Source organism: Sycon ciliatum, chromosome 2, assembly GCF_964019385.1.
Source record: "Sycon ciliatum chromosome 2, ocSycCili1.1, whole genome shotgun sequence".
Lineage (NCBI taxonomy): Eukaryota > Metazoa > Porifera > Calcarea > Leucosolenida > Sycettidae > Sycon > Sycon ciliatum.
The window spans coordinates 25,310,260-25,334,862 of NC_088644.1; the positions used below are offsets into that span (position 1 = coordinate 25,310,260).

The following is a 24,603-nucleotide window of genomic DNA, read 5'->3' on the forward strand; positions in this document are numbered from 1 at the left end:
GGCAATACACAACATTTCTGTTCATGTCAGTAATATTATCACATTGGTCTTGCCTACCGACTATAGTACATATATGATAGAACATGCCTCAAACTACAGTCTTACTTCGCATTTTCAACAGGTGAATGCAAGGACAGCACAGGGAATATACATGCAGTTAAAATCTTCAAAATTGTGGCATCATAAATAGCAGGCAGGCGCAAGATATCATCAGCAGAAGAGAAGCATCCATACATCTAGCTGCAGGAAGGCCCGGCAGCACAACGGAAATGAGGAACACATGAAACTTGCTTCAAAATAGAGGCGGACAAAACATAGCGGTGACAGCTTCAACAAAAGAAACGGGTTAGGTTAGTGCTTGGTATTATTTCAACTACAGCGATAAGATGATAACTGAAGGAAAACAGCTACAATATAGCCAAGGGGGCTAGAAGTTAGCAGAAAGTTAAAAAGATTTTTCCATTGGTAAACAAGACACATCACGAGGCACAAAGGAGAAAGAACGAGAGCACGGGACTGCACCGCAAAGTATGGTGCGGACACAAGTCCCATATGAGAATATTTTTTAGTCTGGTAGTTCGTAGGCGAGACCAGCACTTGAAGTAAAGGAGACCGAGGAAACTGAAGTAAAGAAGACCTTACTTACTACAACAGGACGACAATGGACAGAGTAACTGGATACGGTAAGGTAGAATAAATATCAGAAGGGCAGCATACCGTCAGCGGTGATTTGACTAAGGCGTAACTTGTAGTGAGGACTGCACAGAGACATTGCCATGTGGGCACACGGTAATGACTGGAACTTGGCCAGGACTCTACCCGGTGTAATCTGCAGCGTGGCGCCAAAATCCTTCAGAGAACGCAGTGCTTGCGATGTGCGCTCCACAGACTGCTCAATGTGCGCCGGCAGGTCATAGACTTCCAGGACGATCGCTGCAAGAATGACGAACAAGAGAAAGCGACAGAGAGGGAGAGTGGAAATATTGAGCAAGAGTAACAGTTAACTTACAATTTCGTAGTAGCAGGTGTAAATGCAAATGTACATGCTATCTCTTTCAATCTGGTAGCCCAACAACATACCTGTAGATACATGTAGTTACATGCCAAGACAAGATCTTAGTACATTTCGTGTGAGCTTGTCAGGAAGCCAACAGCAGGGTAAGAAGAATGTATGTGGCAAATTGCACGTGGATCACACTCCCCAATCCCATCAAAGCCAAGATTTACTTACTTCTGGCATTGTCTTGGGAATCTAGCTTGTTCGACATTCCAGACAAGTTAGAGACAAGAACCGGTGGCAACTGAGGTGCACCTGACGAAGATGTACTTGCGTTTTTGGACTCAGACAGTGGGAGGGAAGGAAGGTCCATGATGTCTTTGAGGAATTCCAGGTCCTCCTCGATGCTCATCGGACGACCCATAGCAATGGAAAAGGCAGTCGGCTGGCACTTCTCTTCCACCGGACTGGTTTCGGGCAGTGTAGGAGAAGACGATTGGTCGGAGAAGTGCTGTTGGAGAAAGTCAATGGGAGAGGTAGCAACAATCTCACGTTTGCAAGATTCCGCGTGTGTACTGACCTCCTCCACTGTGCTGTTATCACAGGTAAGCTGACTGTCCTCCAACGGCGCGTTAACATCAAAGCCTTGGTCACCTTCCGTCTCAGCTGTATTCTCACCAGAGCACTCGGAATCTGATTTATTACTGTGTGCTGCAGGCTGTACAGATTGTGTTGCTGACTCAGTTGCAACGCTAGTGTCTGAGCTTTGCAGGTTGGCCGCAATCTGCACTTCAGCCTCTTCCAGAGAGCAGGTATTAGTCTCCGGCAGTGTGCTTTGTACTGTGGTGTCCTGCTGTTGCTGGTCTGCAATCAGTATTGACTTCTGGACTTGGGGCAATTCTGCTTCATCGCACACTGATGGCTTTTCCACCTGCTGTTTCCGCTGCTCCTCTTCCGCTTCACTTCGCTGGGCAGTTGGAGGAGCAGGTGCCGACTTGCGTTGCTGTTGCTTCTGCTTCGATTTTTGTTTCGTCTTCTTAACGGAATGCTGTGGCTCCCACCACTGCTGTACCTGTGCTGGCTGTGACGGCTTATCCTTTTTCTTACGTCGCTGCGACTGTCCATTCTGCTGCGCACTATCGGCACAAGAATTAGCATCAATTTGGCTTGATGGCTCTGATTCATCTTGGCTGGTTGCGCCTACCTGCTCTGCTTGAGTGCTCTCACAGATGCTCTCGGATGGTTGCTCTTGTTCTTCATGTGCTGCCTGCTGCTGCTGCGCCGATACTGGTGCAACATGCTCTGGCTCTGCGGGAATACCTTGCTGCTGCTGCGGCTGCTGTTGGGCTTGCTGTAATAGTTGCTGTTGATACAAGAAATGTTGTGCCAGGAGCTGTTGCTGCAATAGCAGTTGTTGCTGCTGTTGCTGCTGCTGCTGCTGCTGCTGAAGCAACAACCACTGGTTGATAGTCAGCTGTTGAGAAGTAAAATCACCCTCTAAAAGTGTTGGCTGCTGCTGCTGCACATATTGGAGATCCTGTTGACCCTGCTGCTGAACAGGATACTGCTGGCTCAACAATAACTGCTCCAGCAACTGCTCTGCCGACAGTTGCTGGTGTTGTGGGAGCTGCTGAGGCTGAATCGGCTGGCTTTGTAACTGATTTTGCATCTGCTGTTGATGCGGCACCTGTTGGACCTGATTGGGCAACAGTTGTTGTTGGTGTTGAGACTGCCCAGTATCCTGGACCTGATCAGAATCTGACGGCTGTTGTGGTTGTTCCACTGGCTGTGCAGCCGGTAACTGTTGGGATACTGCTTGCGGCACTACAACTTGCTGATGTTGAGGTTGTTGCTGTGGCTGCTGCTCCTGCAGTTCTTTCTGTGCTGATTGCTGTGCCTGCTGCTCCAGTGGTGTCGGTAGCTGCTGTGGCTGTGCTGGCTGCTGCTGCTGCTCCAGTGGTGATGGTAGCTGCTGTGACTGTGCTTGCTGCTGCTGCTCCAGTGGTGTTGGTAGCTGCTGAGGCTGTGCCTGTTGCTGCAGTAGGGACGGCTGCTGATGTGGCTGAGACTGCTGCAGCAGCAGCTGTATTGGCTGCTGCAGCAGCTCTGGTTGTTGCACCTGCTGTTGCTGCAATAGTTGCTGTTGCTGCTGTTGTTGCAAATAGAACGCTTGAAAGTATGCTTGATAGTGTTGGTTGTAGAGGAGCTGTTGCTGGTTCGCTTGCTGTGCCTGGTACTGCAGTAGATACGCTTGTTGTTGTTGCTGCTGCTGCTGCTGCTGGTCGTACTGGCCATTAGGGATATCTCCTGCAACATAAGTGTCATCTTGAGCAACGAGCGAGGGATCAGACGCACATATGGGCATGGCATCGGGAATCACGGCTGAATTAACTAGCTGGTCTTGATTGCCGAGCCCAGCATCAGCTCCCATCGCTGGATCCCAGCTGTCAGATGATACGAAACCAGGCTGTGAGTTGTCGATATAGTACTCACCAGCAGCCGCCTCATGCTCACAGTCAGCAGCGGGAATGTCAGCCTGCCAGTTGCAGTCTGCAACCTGTGGTGCAAGATGAGTCGAGGCGCCGTATGGAGAGTTGTACGTTACTGCAGCTAACATGTGCCCTCCCTGTTGACATGAACCACTAGTTGCATGCTGATCATCCACTTGTCCAGATGGCAGATAATAGTCAGCCTGAACTGGAGTCTGATATGCACCCATAGCATTCATGTCGCCTCCTTGCACATGGCTGTAGTCGTAGAAGTCGCCGCTTCCGGCAAATTGGTTCTCATCTACAGCCAACTGGCAAAACTGCTCACCCAGAGCCTCGTCATAAATCTCGTCAGCGCCGCCGTTATAATTCACATTGTGTGGCGCGTACATCGGGCTCTGCAGTGAGCCGGGGATGCTGGGGAACTCCTCTGCATAATCAGGCTGTGCCTGCAGCAACAACGACAACGCCCAACACCACACAATGCGTCAGGAAAATGAATTGGGGTCTCCAAACAATGCACACGCACCCAAGGAAAACCGAGTCAACAGACTCACTGGATTCAGCTGCATGCAATCACACTTGTGAGAATGGGAACAGAGGTTTAGCTACTAGTAAAGCAAAAACCGAGTGATACCGCACTGTAAAACCACTCTATAACCAGGCGCTGCATTTTCTGAAATTGCGGTGCATCCAGTGATTACAGATGAAACCCCGGGATTCGGCATGTCGTGTCAAGGAATTGAGACAAGGCTGGGAACCATTGCATCAAAAGTCAATAACCCTGGGGATTGTGGACTCTAGATAGTGGTCGAAGGAGACATGACTTACGATAGGCAAACTACTGGCACGTGACACAGTCTTCTTCAGTTGCTTGTGGCGTGGAGCAACGTTGGGTCTTTTACGGAACGCGCCCCGCTCTGAATTCCTAGAACGCAATGTGGAAATATGTTGAGAGAAGCAATTCATCAATTAACAGTGGGAGACAAGACATTTTCTTGAACCTACAATGCATGCATGTACTGCAAGGACTCTCTGTGCTTGGAGGTGGCTGTACCCAGAACTACACTGTTACTTTACCATCAATCAAGAGAAGATAAACTGAGACACGGATACATGTAACTAGTGCATACACAGCACTGTTCAGCGTTATTGCCACATAGTACGTTATGACAATTGTGTTCAGTCACTGCCTTGTGTGCAGGCTTTACCCTCGCCACACCCATCTCCACCTTTTTTTTTTTAAATTATTCTTTTTACCATGTATTATACTCAACATCATAGTTATAAACCATTATCAAATTACCGTATGTCCGCACCTTTAAAGCCATTGAGGTACATTCGATTATACAGCCAGTCTCAGTTAACCCGACTACTGCATGGACGATAAGTGCTGCGAATAGTGATCATGCACCCTGGCCTGAGTAGCTCGCTTGGCTAATTGAAAGTCTGCCGACCTGGGCCACATTATGTTGCTAATACATGCACAACCCCAGTCACAGCGCACAAGTTGGTTGAGTTTGGCCGTCAGGAGGCCAGCGCAAGGTATCCGGGGCGCGGGTCTGATTCCAGCGAGGGGCAATGTGGTACCCCGCAGCGCAAGGGTAGCGTGATACCCTAAGCCAACGTGCGCGCTGCATGAGTAGCGTGATACTCGCTGAGCGCTTTTGCTGTTGCCTAGCAACGCGTTTCTGTCTTTCCTGGGTCCCCAAATGCATGTTGGGTGGCCCTGCGCATGACTGCATGTTGTCATAGCAACCTTGGAAACCTCAAGCCGGTTACCAACAAGCTAGGAATCAGACCAAGCCGCCGAATGCCCCCGCCGGCCCGCGGCGCTTCATTGCAATTGAATTGATATTTGTCCAGAATAGTGAGCTAGGACAGATCAAGAGGCGTGGGTGGGAGGGAGAAATTGCAAAACAGTTGGATGCACGCAGCAGCACAGCTAGCAAGAGAAAGAGCCGTGGATGGGTTTGTTCCTGTTTTTGATGGCTGTGGCCATCCGTTGGCCCAACGGTCTCGTGTGAGTACGGTGTTTGTTTGTGCTGCCAGCTCGCGCCCGGCATTTGTTTGCGCTGGCAGCTCGGGCCCGGTGCGCGAGTGAAACCGAACCGTGACAAAGGCTTTCGCTCTTTAGTGCTATTGACTGGCTTTTCATACGATGCCTATTGATGTCTAGAGACATGCTGTCTAGCCTTCCCCTAGTACGCATTCACGGGGCTTTGTTGAAGTTCGTGCCGTGAACTGCCAAAGGGAATTGTTTGAATGGTGCTGGGGCGAGTGCGACATTACGGCGTCCCTGCAGCCGGCCTAATCGCGTTTGTCGCCACAACCGATTATATAAAGCCATGGGCTTCATAAACGAAATGACATTTGAAGTATGTTTTGTAAAAAAATAAGGAATAAGAATTATACTAACTATCTTACAGCCCAGCAGGAAGAGTGAACAAGTGGATTTAGATTGATATTTCTGTGTGGACTTTGACTTTTATGGCATGACGTAGTGGGTGAGTCATTTTGCATCTAAAATAGCTAGGAACGCAGCGGTGTTTTGAATATAAGGCCATGGCTTTAAAGGCGCTGACATACGGTAACAGTACTTCAATCTATCCGGCAAGAGCAAACCTGTGGATGGACCTAATGAATCCGCTGACTTGAATGCGGCAATGCTTTATAATGCATACGGCATGTCACCTTTCAAACATACCCCGTTACCTCAAGTTTAAGGAGGCTCCAACCCTTTGGGGGTGATTTTTTTTCTTCATAAACCCTCTCCTTTTTGTGGATGAGTGTGCTCTATATCATCCCATGTTACTTCACAAAAAAATTCAGGGGGTGTTTCCGCAGAGATAAGGCTGTTTGAGGTGTATTTCTAGGGGTGGGTGTATTTATCGATTTCAGCCTAAATTTGCTTGTTTTGGGGTCATATTTCAGATTTACCAGTTGTCTGGCTTCTCTTTGTGATTGCAAGTCCTTTCACACATCACAGTGAAGCATTTGAGCAAGAAAATCTGGCAATCAGCATTGACTACTCAGAAAAATAGTAATTTTGGTACAAAAATGAACTTCGCAGAAATGCCCGTCCGCAAAGTACAATTGGGTGCACAGCTTCATATTTTCTTCATGGACATGCCCTTTTTATTTTATTTTTGGGATCCTCATACTTCATAGAAACTAGAAATATATAATTTTAGGGGGGTTACCGTGCATTTTAGACCTCCAAAAATAAAAATAGGACCGAAAATTGGCCGATTTTCCACCATTCTTGGAATTGCTATTTTTCAGGTAAGGTGATCATTCTATGCATTCCTTGTGGTATTACTCCAATTTTTTGTGTCAAAAGCATTGAATGGTCCCCCAGATTGTTATAGTATACATGGAGACTAGATGAGGCCATGGTTCCTGGGCTTTTTAGCCCTTGATCTGGATATCGGCATGATCCTTGCACAACGTTATTCATGATCCAGGCCGAGGCCTACTGACCCTGAGCACAGTTCAGACCAGCTTTGCATCACAACTCTTGCAATAGTTTACTCCTAGTATTTCTCATAAAGCAACAGGCAAAGAGCTTGAGGAGGATAACAATTATTATTATATTCTGGGGGGGGGGGGGGGGCAGTTTCATGTTTGTAGTACATGTACAATGACTATGTAGATGCAGGTTCAACTCAATATTGGCAATGAACGACTGCTAGTAATCAGTGTAGCATCCATTAGGTATAATCATACACTATTCCAAATAACATGGAACAACCACAAGTGTATGTGGGTGCATGCGCATTGCACACATTGATACATACATGTACGCTTACATGCACATGCTCACAAACAAGTACCCCTTGCACACACAAATACACGTACGTCATATACGCGCACCCGCAATAGCATACACCCACATGCAAAATGCATGCTCTTGAGCTTAGTTACCATATTCTGCTGTCCATGCACTTGTGCACGCGTGCGCGCGCACACACAACATGCACTGCGCGCGCGCGCGCACACACAAACAACATTTAGGCTCACACGCGTGCCTGCGTATGTGCATGCACATAGTGCTTATGGGTAGAGGTGCATGCATTCATCATAATAGAACTGGTGCGAGTAGTGTAGGAATATTTTCAAATCACTGGTGCTGTACAACACAACATTTACAAAATACTTCACACACTGACAATAGAGAATAGTACTGCAAAACAACATACTCAATTTTCAGTGCTGTATTTTATTCAAGTGGACGCAGGTGATGACTTACTGCTGGCGACGTTGGCAGCTGACAGGTCACAGCTTTCGTAAATAGTCCAAGTCACTGAGCAGTAGCTCACCAACGATTTACCACTCACTCAAGACTGCAATGTTTTCAGCGTAGGAATATATTTCGCCACTTGAGAATTAGAAGTGGATCCACTTACCAGAGTCTGTGCACCCACTTCAGTCTCTCTCTCCAAAACGCGCTTACAGTAGGTTTTGGTCCCTGGTGTTACACAGCCATCGAGACGCTTGGCTCCGTTCTCCTTGTTCATTTTTTCGTCAAGCAAAATTATTCAGGATCTCGAGAAATCGAGCTGTAAAGTCAACTTCTTGCTCACACCAGCGATGCTTTTGAAAACATGCCCTGATACCCACTGACACAACGGAGGAAAAAACAACAGGAACCTCGATGGGGCCCAGGGAAGACTACAGGTGAAGAATGAAACAATATTCTCTGATAAGACTGTCGATCGCGGAGTTCAAATTTTAGTAAGTTGAGATGGGAATTTCCCAACTTTTCGCACTTATCGGCAAAAACAAGACTTTTGCCTGCAAAAAACAGAGCGCCAGACCGGCTGCGCAGCGCAGAAGGTTGGAGCCTCCTTAACAGAGGGTTGCTAATCATGGTACTAGTATTACCACCCACTATTTAGTTTATGTAGAGACCATCGCGTCAAATGGGAACAAAGTGCAACCTCAGAGCAAGAGAATCTGGCAAAAATGCAAAAGAGCAAACACACGAACCAACCTTCTTCCATTCCCGTTCTTGAACTTCTTCTGGTCTTTGCTAGCGCCAGGGGAAGGAAATCCAGAATGATCTTGACTGTGAAAGATGCGCGCCCGTTTCGCTACGTAGTCTGCTTGCCGTTCTTCAATAGACCGAAACCTAGGTTCCTGTGGGCCGTCGGCGGCCGAAAATAAAGGAGAATTTAGACTGCTTTCAGAACTCTCCTCAGTCTCCGAAGAAGCGCCGCGCCTAAGCACAATCACTCGCTTGCTACCAGTGGGCTGGATTTCTGCTGCGAGTTCGGCAAAGCTCTGAGGTAGGGCATGTATCTGGGACTGCTTGCTAACGACAACACACTTGCCACTTTGTCCAACACAATGATCCAGGCCAAAGAACGTTGCAACCCGATGGATAAGCATCCGGTGGTAGGACGTCATTTGAGGAAAGGTCAGTGAGGAAAGCTCTGCATCTTGGCTGAAACTAACCAACTGTTGCTCAATTTCCAGAAGCCAGTCACGATCCCTGAGCACCAACATAAAATATACCAGAGACGTACGCATATGAGTAACTCTTCTTAGTAACCAAGATGACAGCTAACATACTAATGATGGTAAGAGTATAAGTACATAACACTCCAGAGTCTGCAGCTCTGATCAATGCACATGGATAAGTTCACAAACCTCTTAGCATGTGCCCAAAGTGACCATAGCCAAGACCAGTTTGGCACAAGTTGAATTCCAGGGTGAATTTCTTTGTATGGGTCCACAATATCTTGAAAATAAAGCTTGCTCCTTTTACGGGAAACACATCATGAAATATGCCAGTTTGGGAAGCCAGTTTCTTTTATGGATGATTTCTTTGGACACAACCTGCACACACACAACACTTTGTGCGCGGCCGTCGTCAGCCTCCCACGGCCACAGGTTGGCATACGAAGAATAATGCAATTTACAAGAACCACAACCACATGTCATCCAAATTCGGCAAAAAATCTTCAAAAGGCGGTGAAGAAATGTAGCTACACCAGCCAAATGCAGGAACCTGGAACAGGAACTCATTCAGGCACTCACTGGCATCCATTAATGTAATGCACCTTGTGTGCATGTACTGACAATCATCCCCTGTCTTTTTTGGTCCACGTATAGATAATCAGTACTAGATCTGCGGTCATGGATCACAAACACATGCATATAGTGACCCTTCTTAATCAAATACAGTCCATTCAATAATGCACAAATAGACACATTCTGCTAAAACATACTTTGAGTTGGACAGTGTATCCACGATGAACTGGGGAAGATTCACAGCGAAGCTAGCAGCATCACACATATCATGCCTCCGGTCAGTTGAGCCGGTGTTCACAGCTGATTCCTGCAGGATAATAGAAATTAGAAAGGCCATGAAATACGATCAACCTTACAGGGCTGTTATACCATACAGTGAGAACATTTAAATGCCAATGGAAATGAAACATGGTACAGCAATAAGCAGAGAGTGGTATAAGATGGCATTCCCAAATGCCTCTCTACAGTAGAAACATGTATCTCCCATAACAGGAAACAGATCCCCATAAGATACAATACATTTTCTGAGGTCAGGGTCGCACCTGAGGATAAGCCGCACTCTGTATTGGCGACAAAATGTCACAACCCAGTTTGCAATCATTTCAATTTAGTCGTATGGAACGAATATTCAGCGCAAAACCAGGGGCACGATTTTATCCAGGTTTGTTGTGTAAAACTGTATTAGAACATGCAGTGGCTTTGACCCAGGAAATACAATGCTGTGAAGAACCCAGAGTGCACTAGCATAATAACAAGATTGGGGAGCTTTGTCAGCAACCATAAATTGCAAATTATGCCAATAAATTTCCTATAAAAAGTAGCCGCTATGTTGGTTCCTTTCACCAGTAAAATCGATGGAAGAAAAGCGTTCGAGCACAAGGCTGGCCTGCGAAACTTTTAGTAAATACTATAGTGCATTCGCCAATTCCGGGCCCCTGATACACTAAAACTACATGTATGTGTACCATTTTGACGAACTTTCCATGATGGCCCAGGATCGAGCAGCTTGGAGAGGCACCCGGTATAGCGCGTGTGCGGGAGATCTCTAGCCGAGGAACAGCAGCGGAACCATGTGTTGCACGATACTAACAGCTATTATTTGTATTTTGTTAGGGGCCGTCCAAGGTTACCAATAATATTTTCAAAACGAAATGTTTTCGTTTGTGGGTGAGTGGGTTTGATGGAGTTTCGTTTTGAAAATAATTATTGAATGCTGATGGAGAATGCCCAGTTACTTCCGGGTGTCGAAAATTGACATCAATATTTTATTGGAATTCGTTTTACCTGCAGTAAAGGTGGGGGGGGGGGGGCTGAAAAATACTAAAACTTTTCGTTTTGTAAAAACAATCGGTAACAATTATGTGTCCGAAAAATACTTTTTTCACGCATCTTGATCAATTTTCACCACATTCACTTCATCTTCGGCTTGAAACATTGACTTCGGAATCTTCTGTCCATGCTGCGATAACATTCCTCTGAGTATTCAGGTCTACTCGCTGGCATGCCGCTACCCTGTGCATAGCAGCCCCCTCTCTCCCCCCCCCCCCCCCCCTTCCTAATCTGTACTCTCTTGTACCATCATCCTTCAATGTGACGGACCCCATAATAGGCGGTCAGCCTTTGGGTCATCCTAATAAAGTTATTATTATTATTATTATTAAAACAACGGCTATCATCTTTCTGACCTATATACCGTAAAGTCTTGTATAAAAGCCGCACTTGAATAGAAGCCGCAATTTTGGGCCAATAAAAATACACATAAGCCTGGTTTTAGTGTTGACATACATAGAAATACCTGTCTTGTATAGAAGCCTGTCTCATACAGAAGCCTGCAAAATTTCACCAAGAAAGTCATAGAAGCCGCGGCTTTTATACAAGACTTTACGGTAAGTCATCGACTTTACCATCTTGAATAAGAATGAAGTGAGACTGTGAAAACGTATGGGCCCGGAATTGGCGAATGCACTATAACGAACCGTGATTGGAACAAACAATTATTCGCTCGAATACCAATGGGACGTAAGCATCCATTTCCCGTCGTTAGGTTTTGCGAGGCAAGTCCACTACAACTGCACACACTGTGATATAAGCTAGCTCTGCTTAAAAGGTCATGAACTTTGTAAGGTCATACTCATAAAATGTGCTAGAATGGGTTGTACCTGCCAAAAATGGGCAGCTTGCACCGCAAAAAGGTGACGGCCATCTTCGATGCATACTGTAAACAGCTAATTTTAGCGGGTAAAAACTTAGCGTTTTCTGAAGCTGGACCAATTCGCGATGAAATATTTTAGCGATCCTAGTCTGTATACAATTGCGGAAACTGGATCACGATCCCCGCCGACCAGATCACTCCGATCGGACAGACACAATCGAATGTGCACAACTGATAATCCGTTTCAAGACTTAAGCAATCGCGTTGCTACCGCTTATCCCATACTACTCCATGGTACCTGTACGCATTATGGTGAACTCTTGACCTAGTGTACGCAGATTTGGAGTTTGTAGTAGATACGATGCAATGGAATCCGTCGAATCCGGCTCTATGAGGTGGGTTGACTGGATCCGAATCCGTGGGACTGGGATCCGGACTCATACAATCGAACATGTACGAATTAGGCGAATCCGGGCCTGGGGCCCATGGATTCGCACAATCGAACATGGCCCTAGTTTCAGAGTTTACAAAGAAGAATGCTTAGTACTGTATTGTACATGCAAAACCTCAATTGGCACAGCAAAACTTTCGTGAAAACACTCCTTTCGCTAAAATTGCTAAAATTAGCTGTTTTACCGTACCTCCCATTCAACAAACAAGCAAATACACAGGCCATGAAGGCAAGACAACTAACCTGACTAGAACTTTCTGGTGCCCTACTGCGCTCGGAGTGTTCGCACGCATTGGGTGAAGTTACTTCCGTTGCATTGGTGGCCGCTCCTTCCGTTTTAGGCGATTTGGGACGAACTAGGAGGCGAAATCGGGGCCTTTCTGCATCCGAGGCCTGTGCAACATCGTGCATTCATTTAGATGAGCACAAGAAAAAGAATTGAATGCACAACTAATGGCCATGCAATAGTACATTACAAAAACAAGGTATGTTTCAAGATCAAGTTTATGAAAGTGTAGAAGTACATGTACAGTACAAGTTTGTTTAGCTACACAAGTATTAGTTTGGCGAACAGAACTATCTGGCTGGGTAAAGGGACCGAGTGACAGTGCACTGGGTGTGCAGTACACAATGCCCAATGGCGCTTACTGCAAACCAGCTGCAACTGATTGTCTTTGGGATGGCAAGGGGAAGCAGATGCGAAAGAGGGTTGGAGAAGCAAGGCCAGACTGTACGGGAACACCAGTGCCGGCGGGGTTTGTGACATACCTCACTAGGCGGTGATGCCTGTGCACCACATGTTGGCATAGAAGCTGATGCCAGTGAACCACCAAATGCTTGCTGGAGGGTCGGCGAGTCTGGACTTGAAGAGCATGACGAAGATGAATCAGACAGAGGAGGACTGGATGCCGAGATTCCTTCAATGCCGGGACTGGATGACGAACTGGTAGATCTAGAATCCGACGCAAAGCTTGAGTCGGCCGAACACTCGCCAATACTCGAGCTGCTGCCAACTGCCGAGTCGTGAGAGTTGGCATTAACTGTAGAGTCAGTGCTCCTAGACTGAGATGACTCCTGTGACGCCTGTGAGCACAGGTCCGGAGATGAACGGCGTTCAACTGCAGCCGGTGCTGCCATATGTGCATGGGCTGACTCACTTTGACTTGCCGCCGTCTCTACAGTCATACTGAAGCCTCAAGCTGCATGTCCATAACACATGTTACAGCAAAGCACAACATAACAATGACGACTACCACACCAAAAGTGACACCACCGCTGCTGCCACCGCCACCACCACAGTAGCAGCTATTGCTACCTCAGTAGAACTTCACAACACAATGCACAGTATGTACATGTACACGGTAGACTATGTCAGTCTATTCACACACTTGTACAATCAGGTATGCTAACGCACATCGTGTGAAACGTGGCCAGTTTTAAATTCTATCTATCATCGGAAGTGAGGCTGGACGATTACTGCAGCTTCATTTCAATAAAGCTATGCAACTAGAGATGTGGTCGTCAGCCGGACAATGTGTGATACTTAAATCATAGTACATTGTTGTAGTTGGTCAAACCACTATTAGAAACATACAACGCAAATATCAAACTGAAGCCGAACATCTTTACCTCCACACCGAGTACAGTTACAGCGGTACACCTGAACACCTCAAATAAAGGTACTGTGATACAAAAAATCTTTTGAAAATCACCGATGGTCTCCGAGGAAAAGGGGGTTGAAATGTGCCACACTTGGGTCGACATACTAGGTCGATCATCAAGGCATCTATCCAAAATCTCTATTTCCAACTTTACTTCATTAGATCGAGGGGTGAAGAAAGAAAAACTTCATTTTAGAGTTTTTTTGAAGTAATGATAAGCAGTACTGACGGGACACGTGTAGAAGAAATCTTCCCATATCCGAAACTAACTTACTTCTTCAAAGTGAGTATGGCCTCCTTTGAGCATGAAGACAACTGGAGACCAACTGTTACTTGCCAGAACTTCCCAACAAAACGCACAAACTCGACAGTACAAACCATGCAGTTCATCAGCATGGCGTTGGAAGCTTGGCGAAAGGGGTGCAACTGTGAAGTGAGTGTTGTGCAACACCGACCAAAAAGTTACTTTGGCTTGTTCGGTTGCGTAACCACGTGGTGTTGCACGCGAGGCCCGAGGCTTGAGCCACGTGCGAGCAGCGAGCAGCGACTCAAAGAGTCAATATTTTACTACAACATGTACATCAAAAGTTTTTTTTAGTATTATAATTAAAATTATTTTGTTTATGCAAAGCGCAAGCCTCGATATTGGCAGTCGACTAGTCGGCTAGTCGCCGGACGCGATACGTCTGAAGCGGGATTCACAGAAGCTTTTTTGCGATGCGACACGCGATGCGACGCGATCTGCGATGGATGCGTGCGATGCGAACTCGCGAAATACCATTCACAGAAGAAGTCAGCGATGCGACAAAGTTGGGTACGTCACCATGATATTCGCGCGGTTTGACACAACTTGTAAAAATTTATAGGCAACTCTTGCATATTTGTACAACTTTGCTGTAGAAAAGGTCAAAATCGTACACCAAATCGCTTGTCGCATCGCATCGCATCGCAAAAGTTGAGCCAAGCTCAACTTCTGCGATGGCCTGCGATGGCCCAGTTGCGGCAGTTGCGTGGGGTGCGACATGGCTGCGATTTGGGGTTTTCCCGGTTTCGCGTCTGTCGCATCGCGTGTCGCATCGCAAAAAACCTTCTGTGAAGCCCGATAAGCCCGATTCACAATACAACTTTCTGCGACGCGACACGCGATTTGCGACAGTTGCGACAAGAAACTGCCTGTCGCGAGCTGTCGCAACCTGTCGCAAGCTGTCGCAATGCACATGTCGCAGAAGTTGAAGAAAGTTCAACTTTTGCGACATGCGACACGCGACATACACAAATGGAGTACAGTTTCGACCCTGGGTGCACGTGCAGTGCCCGTGCATAGTACTACTTGTGCATGAGGATGTCGCAAACATGAAGAATATTGTGAACCGTGTGTCTCTGTCGCAGCTCGTCGCATGTGTCGCAAGTCGCATGTCGCGTCGCAGAAAGTTGTATTGTGAATCGGCCTTTACGAGTAGATCTACGTACAAAAAAAATGTAGTGCTAGTAGCATTACCATTGGCATTGTAGTAGTAGTAGTAGTAGTAGAATTTATTATTTTGATAGGGAAGGCCCTACAGACGTTGCCGTCTTGTAACCCCATGGTAGTAGCAAGAGTACAATGACCCCGGGCCGGGGGTTATCATGGTTATCATAGTTCGTAGCTAGATCTTCGAAGATCTACGGCCAGCATGCTAGCACTAGCAGCATGATCGCCATCGGGAGTCATCAGACCGTTTTTTATACTCGTAGTAGTCGTAGAGTCTACTCCCGGCCTGATCTGCTGAGTAGATATCTACGCCTCACAATATCTCACGTCATTATTTTTTTGTCGCCTTGGAGGATTTCGCAGATCCTCACTTTTTGTTGACGTGACGAGTGGTTGCCCTGGCTGGCGCATGGCAGTCCGAAACTGGCGAAAGGGAAGCGAGTCGCTATGCACTCGATCGTAGATGCAACTCTCCTTGTTACCAGCGAAGTCAAACGGAAGGCTGAAGAGTGAAGACCTGATGATCCCCAGTGATTATTCCGGCGTGACAGACAGACAGACAGACAGTGTACGTGTAGTCTACGTGTGAGCATGATTTAGGCAAGCCAACAGGCAACACCATCTCTGTCAATTCCCCATTTCGAAATATCGCGCAGATTTGTCGCAGTAGAAACGCCTGGTGGTGTTCGTTCGGTCTTCACAAAACTCCTTAGCTCAGAAGTCAGATCGGCTGCACAAGAGCTGACAACAGTTCAAGAAAGATCCGAGAGAGTCGTCTAGCGCTATCAAGTACTTCTATCACTAGTAGATCTACCAGAACCGTTCACGTAGTAGATCTTTGCAGTCGTGGTGTTCAAGATGAGCTGGCAGACCTACGTCGACTCTAGCCTGATGCAGTCCAAAGCAGTAGCGGCTGCATCTATTCACGGTTTGGACGGCACGGCTTGGGCAAGATCGCCTGGATTCAGCGTAAGTACTACTTGTACTGCTCTGCTCGCGCAATGTCTAGGTCTACGCGGTGATCATGGTGGTAACGATCCGGATCGTAGATCTCTACTGTTTCTAAAAGGCGTCGGGAGCATAGCGAGTGCATCCATGCCACACATACATGTACGTCGTTTCAAGGGCTTCCGTTCAACATGGTTCACGGTTCAGCGAATCTCAAGACATCAGTCACGCAATGAACCAACGCCACGGCGTGTTTTCAAAAAGACAGTCGTTTGCATGAATTGTGTTTGTTTTCACACAATAAGCACAGCTAGCTGCACTGGTAGATATTAATAATATACGCGCATCAAACAACGCAGGCTGCTGTCGCACAACGTGAAATCCGACCCAAAGTACAAAGCTGCAAGCTAGCTAGCGCCCAATGGCCAGTTCATTACATCATTATGATGTTTACTTGTACGGTTCGATGGACTTCTCGTGTGCTCTGGATGGGTGTGCTCTGGATGGCAGGCGTGAGTCAGTCAAGTAAGAATTCAAGTCAGCAGGAAAACCGAGAGCTCCCATGTAGGGAGCAACACATAATTTCCCAAGTATCGCCAAAGTCGCACCAACCTTTTCTTTATTTGTGGATCTACATTAATTTTGAATGTCCAGCAGCATTCGTGCCCCTAGGCCCTAACCAGAGCGTCAAGGACCCTGCAAGGCCAGGGCGCAAATATGCCGTTTGTGTCAGATCTCACCTGGCATTACAGAACGAATAGTTACAATCCAAAATTATCAAGTATTCAGTAATCTACAGTGGAAACACTGTTCTTCTACAACTCCTGCAATCACCATTCGTTCGACTCAGCCCCAGGCTATGCTGCGGGGTCTTAGTGTCAGGCGTGTGGTGGCTAGTCTTAAAGAACGGCGGTTCTCTCACACTCTCAGAGTGCCTCCGTCTTTTTTCTTTTCTTATCCCAGACTCTGGGCCAGAGGCCTATTGAACAAGTCTAACTGTTCTGTCCTCTGAGGTCTGTCTCGTTGTGTGTGTGCGCCATCATGCGGCTAGTTTCTGCCAGGCTCCTGCAGTCTTCACTGCAGCTTCATATACCTGACCTTCTTCATCTAGCTCCTGGTCATGGGCCTCTTTAAAGTTGGAGCCAGGATGCCGCAAAGCTCTGAAGGTTATCCTAAAGCCCCCCCCCCCCCCCCCCCCCCCCCTCTGTCTGGACAACATAGCCAGGGAAGTGAAACCAGGCTATGAAAGCGAGGGTAATGTGGCCAGGACAGTGCAGTCAGGGTAACATAGCCAGGGAAGTGAAGCCAGGGCAGTGGTTGGGGTAACATAGCCTGGGTAATGTAGTTGCAATAGACCCTTTGCACAATAAGCGAGAGGGGTCGAGACGGGGCATGCTGTGCACGCGCTGCACACTTGGCATGCAACCAGCATGCATGGTTTGCCGCAGGACGTGATCAAGTTTCCTGTGACAGGCTGTGTTTTCACGGTCCCGACGCGATGTTCATGTATGTACTCCCCAGCCTTTTTTCATTTGAAGTTTTTTTAGTTTTGAAGGAAGAAGTTTCGAAATGCTTTCCAAGGACCACTGCTGGGTTCTTGTTTGCACCAACCGTCATCCCTAACGTTAGTCTAAGGAACCCACTTGTCTTTCCATGCGTTCCCTGGTGATGCTGGCATTCCGCACTCTGGAATCCTGGCTATCTGGCGAGAAGAGGGCCGCAGTGCTGCGATATCGTTCACAGTGTTGTGCTCGGAACACTTTGTCCATGACGACTTTCATCCTTGCTTTTGCTAAGATAATGAACGCCCTGCCAAGAGACTCTGGAGCTTGAGAAAAAGGCATGACCCATCCCTGTCTTCGCTATTGGAAGATCGACTGCTTGCTGGCGCTGCTCGAGCTGCTGATGTTGAAGTGGAGAGAGACGCAGCCTCATCGCTCAGGTGTGCGGAGAAAGTCATCTGAGTTCGAGCTGTGGCTGCGTGCACGATATGACCGACTTTCACATTATGCACATAGCCACCAAAGTAAAACTCATGGACACTATCCACGGGCTTGTTCACTAGTACTACTCCATCAGCTCCCTCTTCACTGTCGTCGGCGACTTGCCCCTGCGTTGGAGACAAGCACGCATGGTGTGGCACTCACTCTGGGAAACAGAGGTTCATCACTCATCCACTGGGAGTCGGACGCATGAAATGTTGGGCATGATGAAGGTACACTCGAGGAAGTGGTGCCCTTCTTAGTTCTAGGAGCGTCAGGGTTCTGCATAGAGAAGTGTGTGTGTGTTCTCTACATGGACAGAGGAGAGAAGGTAGAGAAGCGAAACATATTTCAATCTGCAGTACAGTAATCCGAAATATCCACTGAATGCGGAAAAACTTACCGCTCCAACGACTCCTTCTTTTTCCAGACAGATACGCACCCTCATTCAGCAGAAAACTGTTCAGTTCCTTCACAGATCATTCTTCATTTGACAGTTCGTCCACGGGTTCCACAGCCATCGATGGCAAACCACTCGACACTCTCTCCTCCATCTCCAAAATGGAAAAATACAGTGTTCCACCATGCTCAACAACTGATACTCTGCACAAAAATCGAAGAGGATGCCCCGTCTCGGATCACGTGACCGTTATTGTGCAAAGGGTCTATTGTAGGGTAGAATAGACCCGCATTGTCCAAGATGATACATGAAGGATAGCCGCCGGTACATTTCACATGACATAATATCATGTGAAGAGTCGTCACCACCTGCAAAGACGTCCCATCGACCAGCAGCTATCAATTACAGGGCCATCTGGGGAGTGGACCATCATCTCATGGATGATTGGGCACCGTTGGGTGAAAGATGCCCATTTTGACAATGTCCCAGAGACATAGTGATACCTCTCTTGGCTTTGTGTTTCAGGCTTTTCTTCTTCTTTTTCTTAGGGGGGATGTGCACCATCGCAGGATGGGCTTCAAGTCAAAGGGCACCTAGATTGCAGCTATGAATATGTTGCGATGCTATGTTGGCCCATATAACTTAGGCTACAAAACCCCGGCATGCTTACGTGTCTTGGTTCTATATTCTGGTTGCTAAGTACGCTAGAAATCCCAAACGGAACTTTCGTGTAGATGGTGGGTGGGTTGCGATTCTTTCAATGTTTCGCACAGGTAATACTTGGAGTACTAATTTTAGGCTGACCCGCACATGGTCAGTCATGTACAACTCATAGTATGTCGTGGAAGCATCTCTATCTCTCTCCCTCTTTCTCTCTCTCTCTCTCTCTCTCTCTCTCTCTCTCTCCCTCTCCCTCTCCCTCTCCCTCTCTCTCTCTCTCTCTCTCTCTCTCTCTCTCTCTCTCTCTCTCTCTCTCTCCCTCTCTCTCTCTCTCTCTCTCTCTCTCTCTCTCTCTCTCTCTCTCTCTCTCTCTCTCTCTCTCCCTCTCTCTTTCTCTCTCTCTCTCTCTCTCTCTCTCTCTTCTGTTAATCGTGTTTTTATGTCATTGCAGAGTACACCTGAGGAAGTCACGAAAATCCTCTCGAACATGGCCAAGGAGAGCCCAATGGACTTTTACAGCCATGGCGTGACAGTCAACGGTGTGAAGTACACGTTTGTAAAAAAAGGAGAGCACACAATATATGGCAGAGGCAAGGAAAACAGTGGCGTCTGTATATGCACAACGGTGAGTTCAGGATTGAAACCGTTTCTGGCCCAGTCTGTTCAGTAGCATTTCATACATGCAGCTCAGGACTTCTATAAAATAATTTTAAACAAATTAGATGTTTTGAACAACAAATGTGCACCCGCACTTGGAATTGCCGTTGGAGGAGCCATTCTGTGCATGGAAGCATAGTGACATGTGTTTAGTAGCCATTCTGTGCATGGAAGCATAGTGACATGTGTTTAGTAGCCATTATGTGCATGGAAGCATAGTGACATGTGTATTCTGTGCATGGAAGTGTAGTGACATGTGTTTTAGTGTGCTGAAGACAGAAGATCATTTAGCCTCTCAAGTTTTTTATTTTATTTATTTCCAAGCCGCATGGCTGGGGTAGCCAATGACCACTTTGCGTGGCGATTGCAGGGTTTTTATAGCCAACCACAGCTATATATAACTGGTAGTTGAATCACAAGCTGCTTTCGACAGCTAGCGTGTTTAGGCATCCTGTCTAACCTGCAGGCCTCCGAGTGACTGGCCAAACAGGTATTTGCTTGCTAGAAATGTACTGTCACTGTTGACGATTCACCGTTGAACCCTCTCTCCCGGCTGCGTGCTTCTTGTTTGCCATGTGCATACCCTGCAGAACAAGTGCGTTGTTGTCGCTGTCTACTCAAATGGAATGCAGCCGGGGTCCTGCAACGCTGTTGTCGAGAAGCTGGGAGACTTCCTGCGCGAGGCAAACTACTAGACGTCGCGTTCTGCATGGGTTTAGCAAAGTTTCACATCTCTGTCAAGATTGCTGAGTACAAAGGCGGAGCCAATCCCACAACCTGTCAGTGGCCACTTGCCAAGTTAGGCCCTATCAATTTGTGGCTAGTCATGATGATTATTTTCCAATTGCTAGTAACATTCCTAATGTAGTCTGTTTCTGGTGACCAATAAACCCTGCATAATGCCGCACTAGTAATGACAAACTGTAACTCTTTGACCTATCTACAATTGTACCTGATGGGGCTTTTCCTACCCCCTGTACCCCCCCCCCCCGCCCTGAAGATTCTTCCCAGTATTGTAAATTCTCCTCTATCTACACAATCATATGATCAGTCCTCGGTTTTAGGATGACAAAAGGTGTGTATATAATATTTTTGAATAATTATGCCCCGCCGGTGGCTGCTGAACAGCATCTACACTATATTCTAAAAACAAGTGTGCAACAGTTACTATTGAAGTACTCGATGAAGACCTGTTGTATATGTTTGGGTATGTGTGACCAACTTACAGGTTCAAACAGGCCTGGCGGTCACCCACAGCCAACTTGTGCGGCTTGATTGTTATTTCCGCAACTGCCATGTCTGCCCAGGCGCTTCCTTTGAAACACTACACTTCATATTACATAGTCCAACATGGTGTGCCCCGTAGAATTGAAAATATACTCGAAATTGCTATGCTTGAAAGCAACTACGCTTATCTCAAAAAGTCAAAATTAAAAAAATACTCACAATTGGCCTATGCTGAAGCAATGATAGAACAATCTAGTCACTGCCTTACAGAGAGACATAAAGCTATGCTCTGGTTATCAAGGTATTAAAATAACATACACATATTATACTAAATTCTGCACTAAGGTGCCAGCCATGGGTGCATGGCACAATATTCTTGAAGTATCACTTTGACCAGGTAGAGCATAGACCGTGAGCTATCATGTATCGCCAAATTCGCCACAGCATGTATAACGTTATAGCCTACACGACCTTGTTCAAAACGTACTCGTACAGAAAGCCCGGAGCAGTTGCCGAGATGACCTTTTTACCAGCATCCCTGGTAAACACGACATAGAAATCATCCGAGCCACTGCTCTCTGCAGCACAATAGTGCGGTGTGTAGCGATCTGTTAGCTGCAGACATTCAAACACACACACACACACACACACACACACACACACACACACACACACACACACACACACACATACATGTACTATGTAGTATGCACATGGTCTCATCTGATCTCAATGATCGGCAATGACAATGTAAACAAACCAATCTACGGATTGATCCGTCACCGGTCCCACTGGTGGTGTGGTTTACTGAAATACAGTATTATGACCAGGATGAGGTGTTTGACAAGTTTAGCCCCACTTACACTCCTCATGACTGTACTCATTACACACTTGTATCCTAATTTTAAAACCACTGCAGTGGACGATGGGCCTTGATCTGAGTGCTTGAAATGAATATTGATTTTGAATACAACGTACGCCCTAAAGCGCTAACTAGACCAGCGGGAGGCAAACCTGTAAAAACAACTCAATGCACAGCTGCATACAGTGAACAGTGGTGAAAGCTGCGTGTAAAGTACCCCAGATATAAAATACTACTTTAACATTATTATGCTCTTTGGTTTGGAATCATAACTTTTTTGGATGCGGCCGCAGTACAGTCGTCCCTCTCTAATCCCGGGCACCTTTTGCAACGGCATTTTCTGCCGGATAAACAAGGGTGGTGGATTATCAAATCCTGCCCTCCAGCCCGGCTCACCTACATGTAGTAACGTACATGTTTGTGTCGTACGTCAAAATGTAGGGATTTTCTGTGTCAATCCAAGTACTTTGTCACAAGTTTGTGGAATGCATGTCTGTAACATGCCATGTCTATAACATACACTTGGGAATATCCTATGCACTGGCATAGGATATTGGCACCGGTACGGTATGCGATGTACAACTGCTGGATTAGAAAATCAAATTATGTACAGTTTGAGTGATTTGTTGCAGAAAATCGCTGCCGGAGGCGGAATTCAAGTGCCGGATTAAAGCGTAGAAAATGAACTGAAAAAATCCGTTTTGCCAATCCGTTTTGCCACGTGCCAAGTGTGCTGGTTTGCAAGGGTGCTGGATAAACAAGTGCCGGATTAGAGAGGGACGACTGTATATACTTTTCCAGTTGTATGGCCTTGAAGATATAGAGTCCCTTGGAGGTACTGTCCACTGAACTGTTTCAGTGTACTGACTAAATAACAAGATGTTACTAATAACGAGAGAGCTCGGAAGCTCAGGGCCCTACGCTATGCTTTTTTGCCTTGATGACCAAGGCAAAAAAACATAGTAAATTTTTCATTTCTCCTATTTTTTTCAAGATTATAGCCTGGGATTCGAACCCGCACTATCGCCCTGCATGCATCCCCGATACACTTCGCATACATACTAATTCTTCCAAGTTGCTTCACGTTATGATCTTGCATTTGAAAGCCCTATTTGAATATTGTGGCCAGCTGTTTGTGACCAGCCGTCTTTGATGGTACGGTACGGTACGGGACAGGTACGGTCGAGGGTAATACGACGCCGTCTACCACCTTGATAACCTAGGCAAAAAAGCATAGGGATGCTATAAATTTTTCAAAGTCTCCTATTTTTTTTCAAGGCATAACCTGGGATTCGAACCCGCACAATCACCCTACACGCATTACCCGATACACTTCGCATTCATACTCATTCTTCCAAGTTGCTTCACGTTATGATCTTGCATTTGAAAGGCCTTTTTGAATATTGTGGTCAGCTGTTTGTGGCCAGCTGTCTTTGATGGTACGGTACGGTACGGGACAGATACGGGATAGCGCCAGACGGAGGTCTGCCCGCCACAAACACCAAACGAGAGAGCTTGGAAGCTCAGGGCCCTACGCTATGCTTTTTTGCCTTGATGACCTAGACAAAAAAAGCATAGGGATGTTATAAATTCTTTAAAAGAATCCTTTTTTAAGACATAAACTGAGATTCGAACCCGCACTATCGCGCGCCCTGCATGCATCCCCCGATACACTTCGCCTAATACTAATTCTTCCAAGTTGCTTCACGTTATGATCTTGCATTTGAAAGCCCTATTTGAATATGCATTGTGGCCAGCCGTCTTTGATGGTACGGTATGGTACGGGATAGGTACGGGACAGGTACGATCGAGGGTAATACGACACCGTCTACCGCCTTGATGACGGCAAAAAAAGCATAGGGATGTTATAAATTTTTCAATTCTCCTATTTTTTTTCAGGCATATCCTAGGATTCGAACCCGCACTATCGCCCTACATGCATTCCCCCATACACTTCGCATTCATACCCATTCTTCCAAGTTGCTTCACGTTATGATCTTGCGTTTGAAAGCCCTATTTGAATATTGCGGCCAGCTGTATGTGGCCAGCTGTGTTTGATGGTACGGTACGGTACGGGACAGATACGGGATAACGCCAGGCGTGACACAAACAAACAAACAAATACCAAACGAGAGAGCTTGGAAGCTCAGGGCCCTACGCTATGCTTTTTTACCTTGATGACCTAGACAAAAAAAGCATAGGGATGTTATAAATTCTTTTAAAAAAATCTTTTTTTTAAGACATAACCTAGGATTCGAACCCGCACTATCGCGCGCCCTGCATGCATCCCCCGATACACTTCGCATACATACTAATTCTTCCAAGTTGCTTCACGTTATGATCTTGCATTTGAAAGCCCTATTTGAATATGCATTGTGGCCAACCGTCTTTGATGGTACGGTACGGGACAGGTACGATCGAGTGTAATACGACACCGTCTACCGCCTTGATGACGGCAAAAAAAGCATAGGGATGTTATAAATTTTTCAATTCTCCTATTTTTTTTTAAGGCATATCCTGGGATTTGAACCCACACTATCGCCCTACATGCACTCCCCCATACACTTCGCATTCATACCCATTCTTCCAAGTTGCTTCATGTTATGA

General features: G+C 46.6%; 3 protein-coding genes across 3 annotated transcripts in view; 1 reads left to right on the forward strand and 2 right to left on the reverse strand.

Moving 5' to 3' along the window:
• LOC135809338 (R3H domain-containing protein 2-like) lies at positions 1-14,229 on the reverse strand. The gene is made up of 8 exons (XM_065322670.1): positions 14,064-14,229; positions 12,897-13,327; positions 12,372-12,521; positions 9,723-9,832; positions 8,483-8,983; positions 4,318-4,414; positions 1,232-3,935; positions 1-933 (listed from the first exon to the last, which is right to left on the reverse strand). Exons 2-8 carry the CDS (start codon positions 13,311-13,313, stop codon positions 701-703), a joined length of 4,212 nt encoding a protein of 1,403 aa, XP_065178742.1. The 5' UTR covers positions 13,314-13,327; positions 14,064-14,229; the 3' UTR covers positions 1-700.
• A 1,456-nt stretch (positions 14,230-15,685) lies between these two features.
• LOC135809340 (profilin-1A-like) lies at positions 15,686-21,094 on the forward strand. Its single transcript, XM_065322672.1, has 3 exons — positions 15,686-16,229; positions 19,702-19,875; positions 20,498-21,094. Exons 1-3 carry the CDS (start codon positions 16,119-16,121, stop codon positions 20,600-20,602), a joined length of 390 nt encoding a protein of 129 aa, XP_065178744.1. The 5' UTR covers positions 15,686-16,118; the 3' UTR covers positions 20,603-21,094.
• Positions 21,095-21,243: 149 nt separating this feature from the next.
• Positions 21,244-24,603, reverse strand: part of LOC135809339 (putative beta-lactamase-like 1) — a 15,177-nt gene continuing 11,817 nt past the window's right edge. The window contains exon 9 of the mRNA XM_065322671.1: positions 21,244-21,749. Within this exon, the coding sequence (XP_065178743.1) occupies positions 21,597-21,749 (153 nt within the window). The 3' untranslated portion in view covers positions 21,244-21,596. The remainder of the gene's footprint in view (positions 21,750-24,603) is intronic.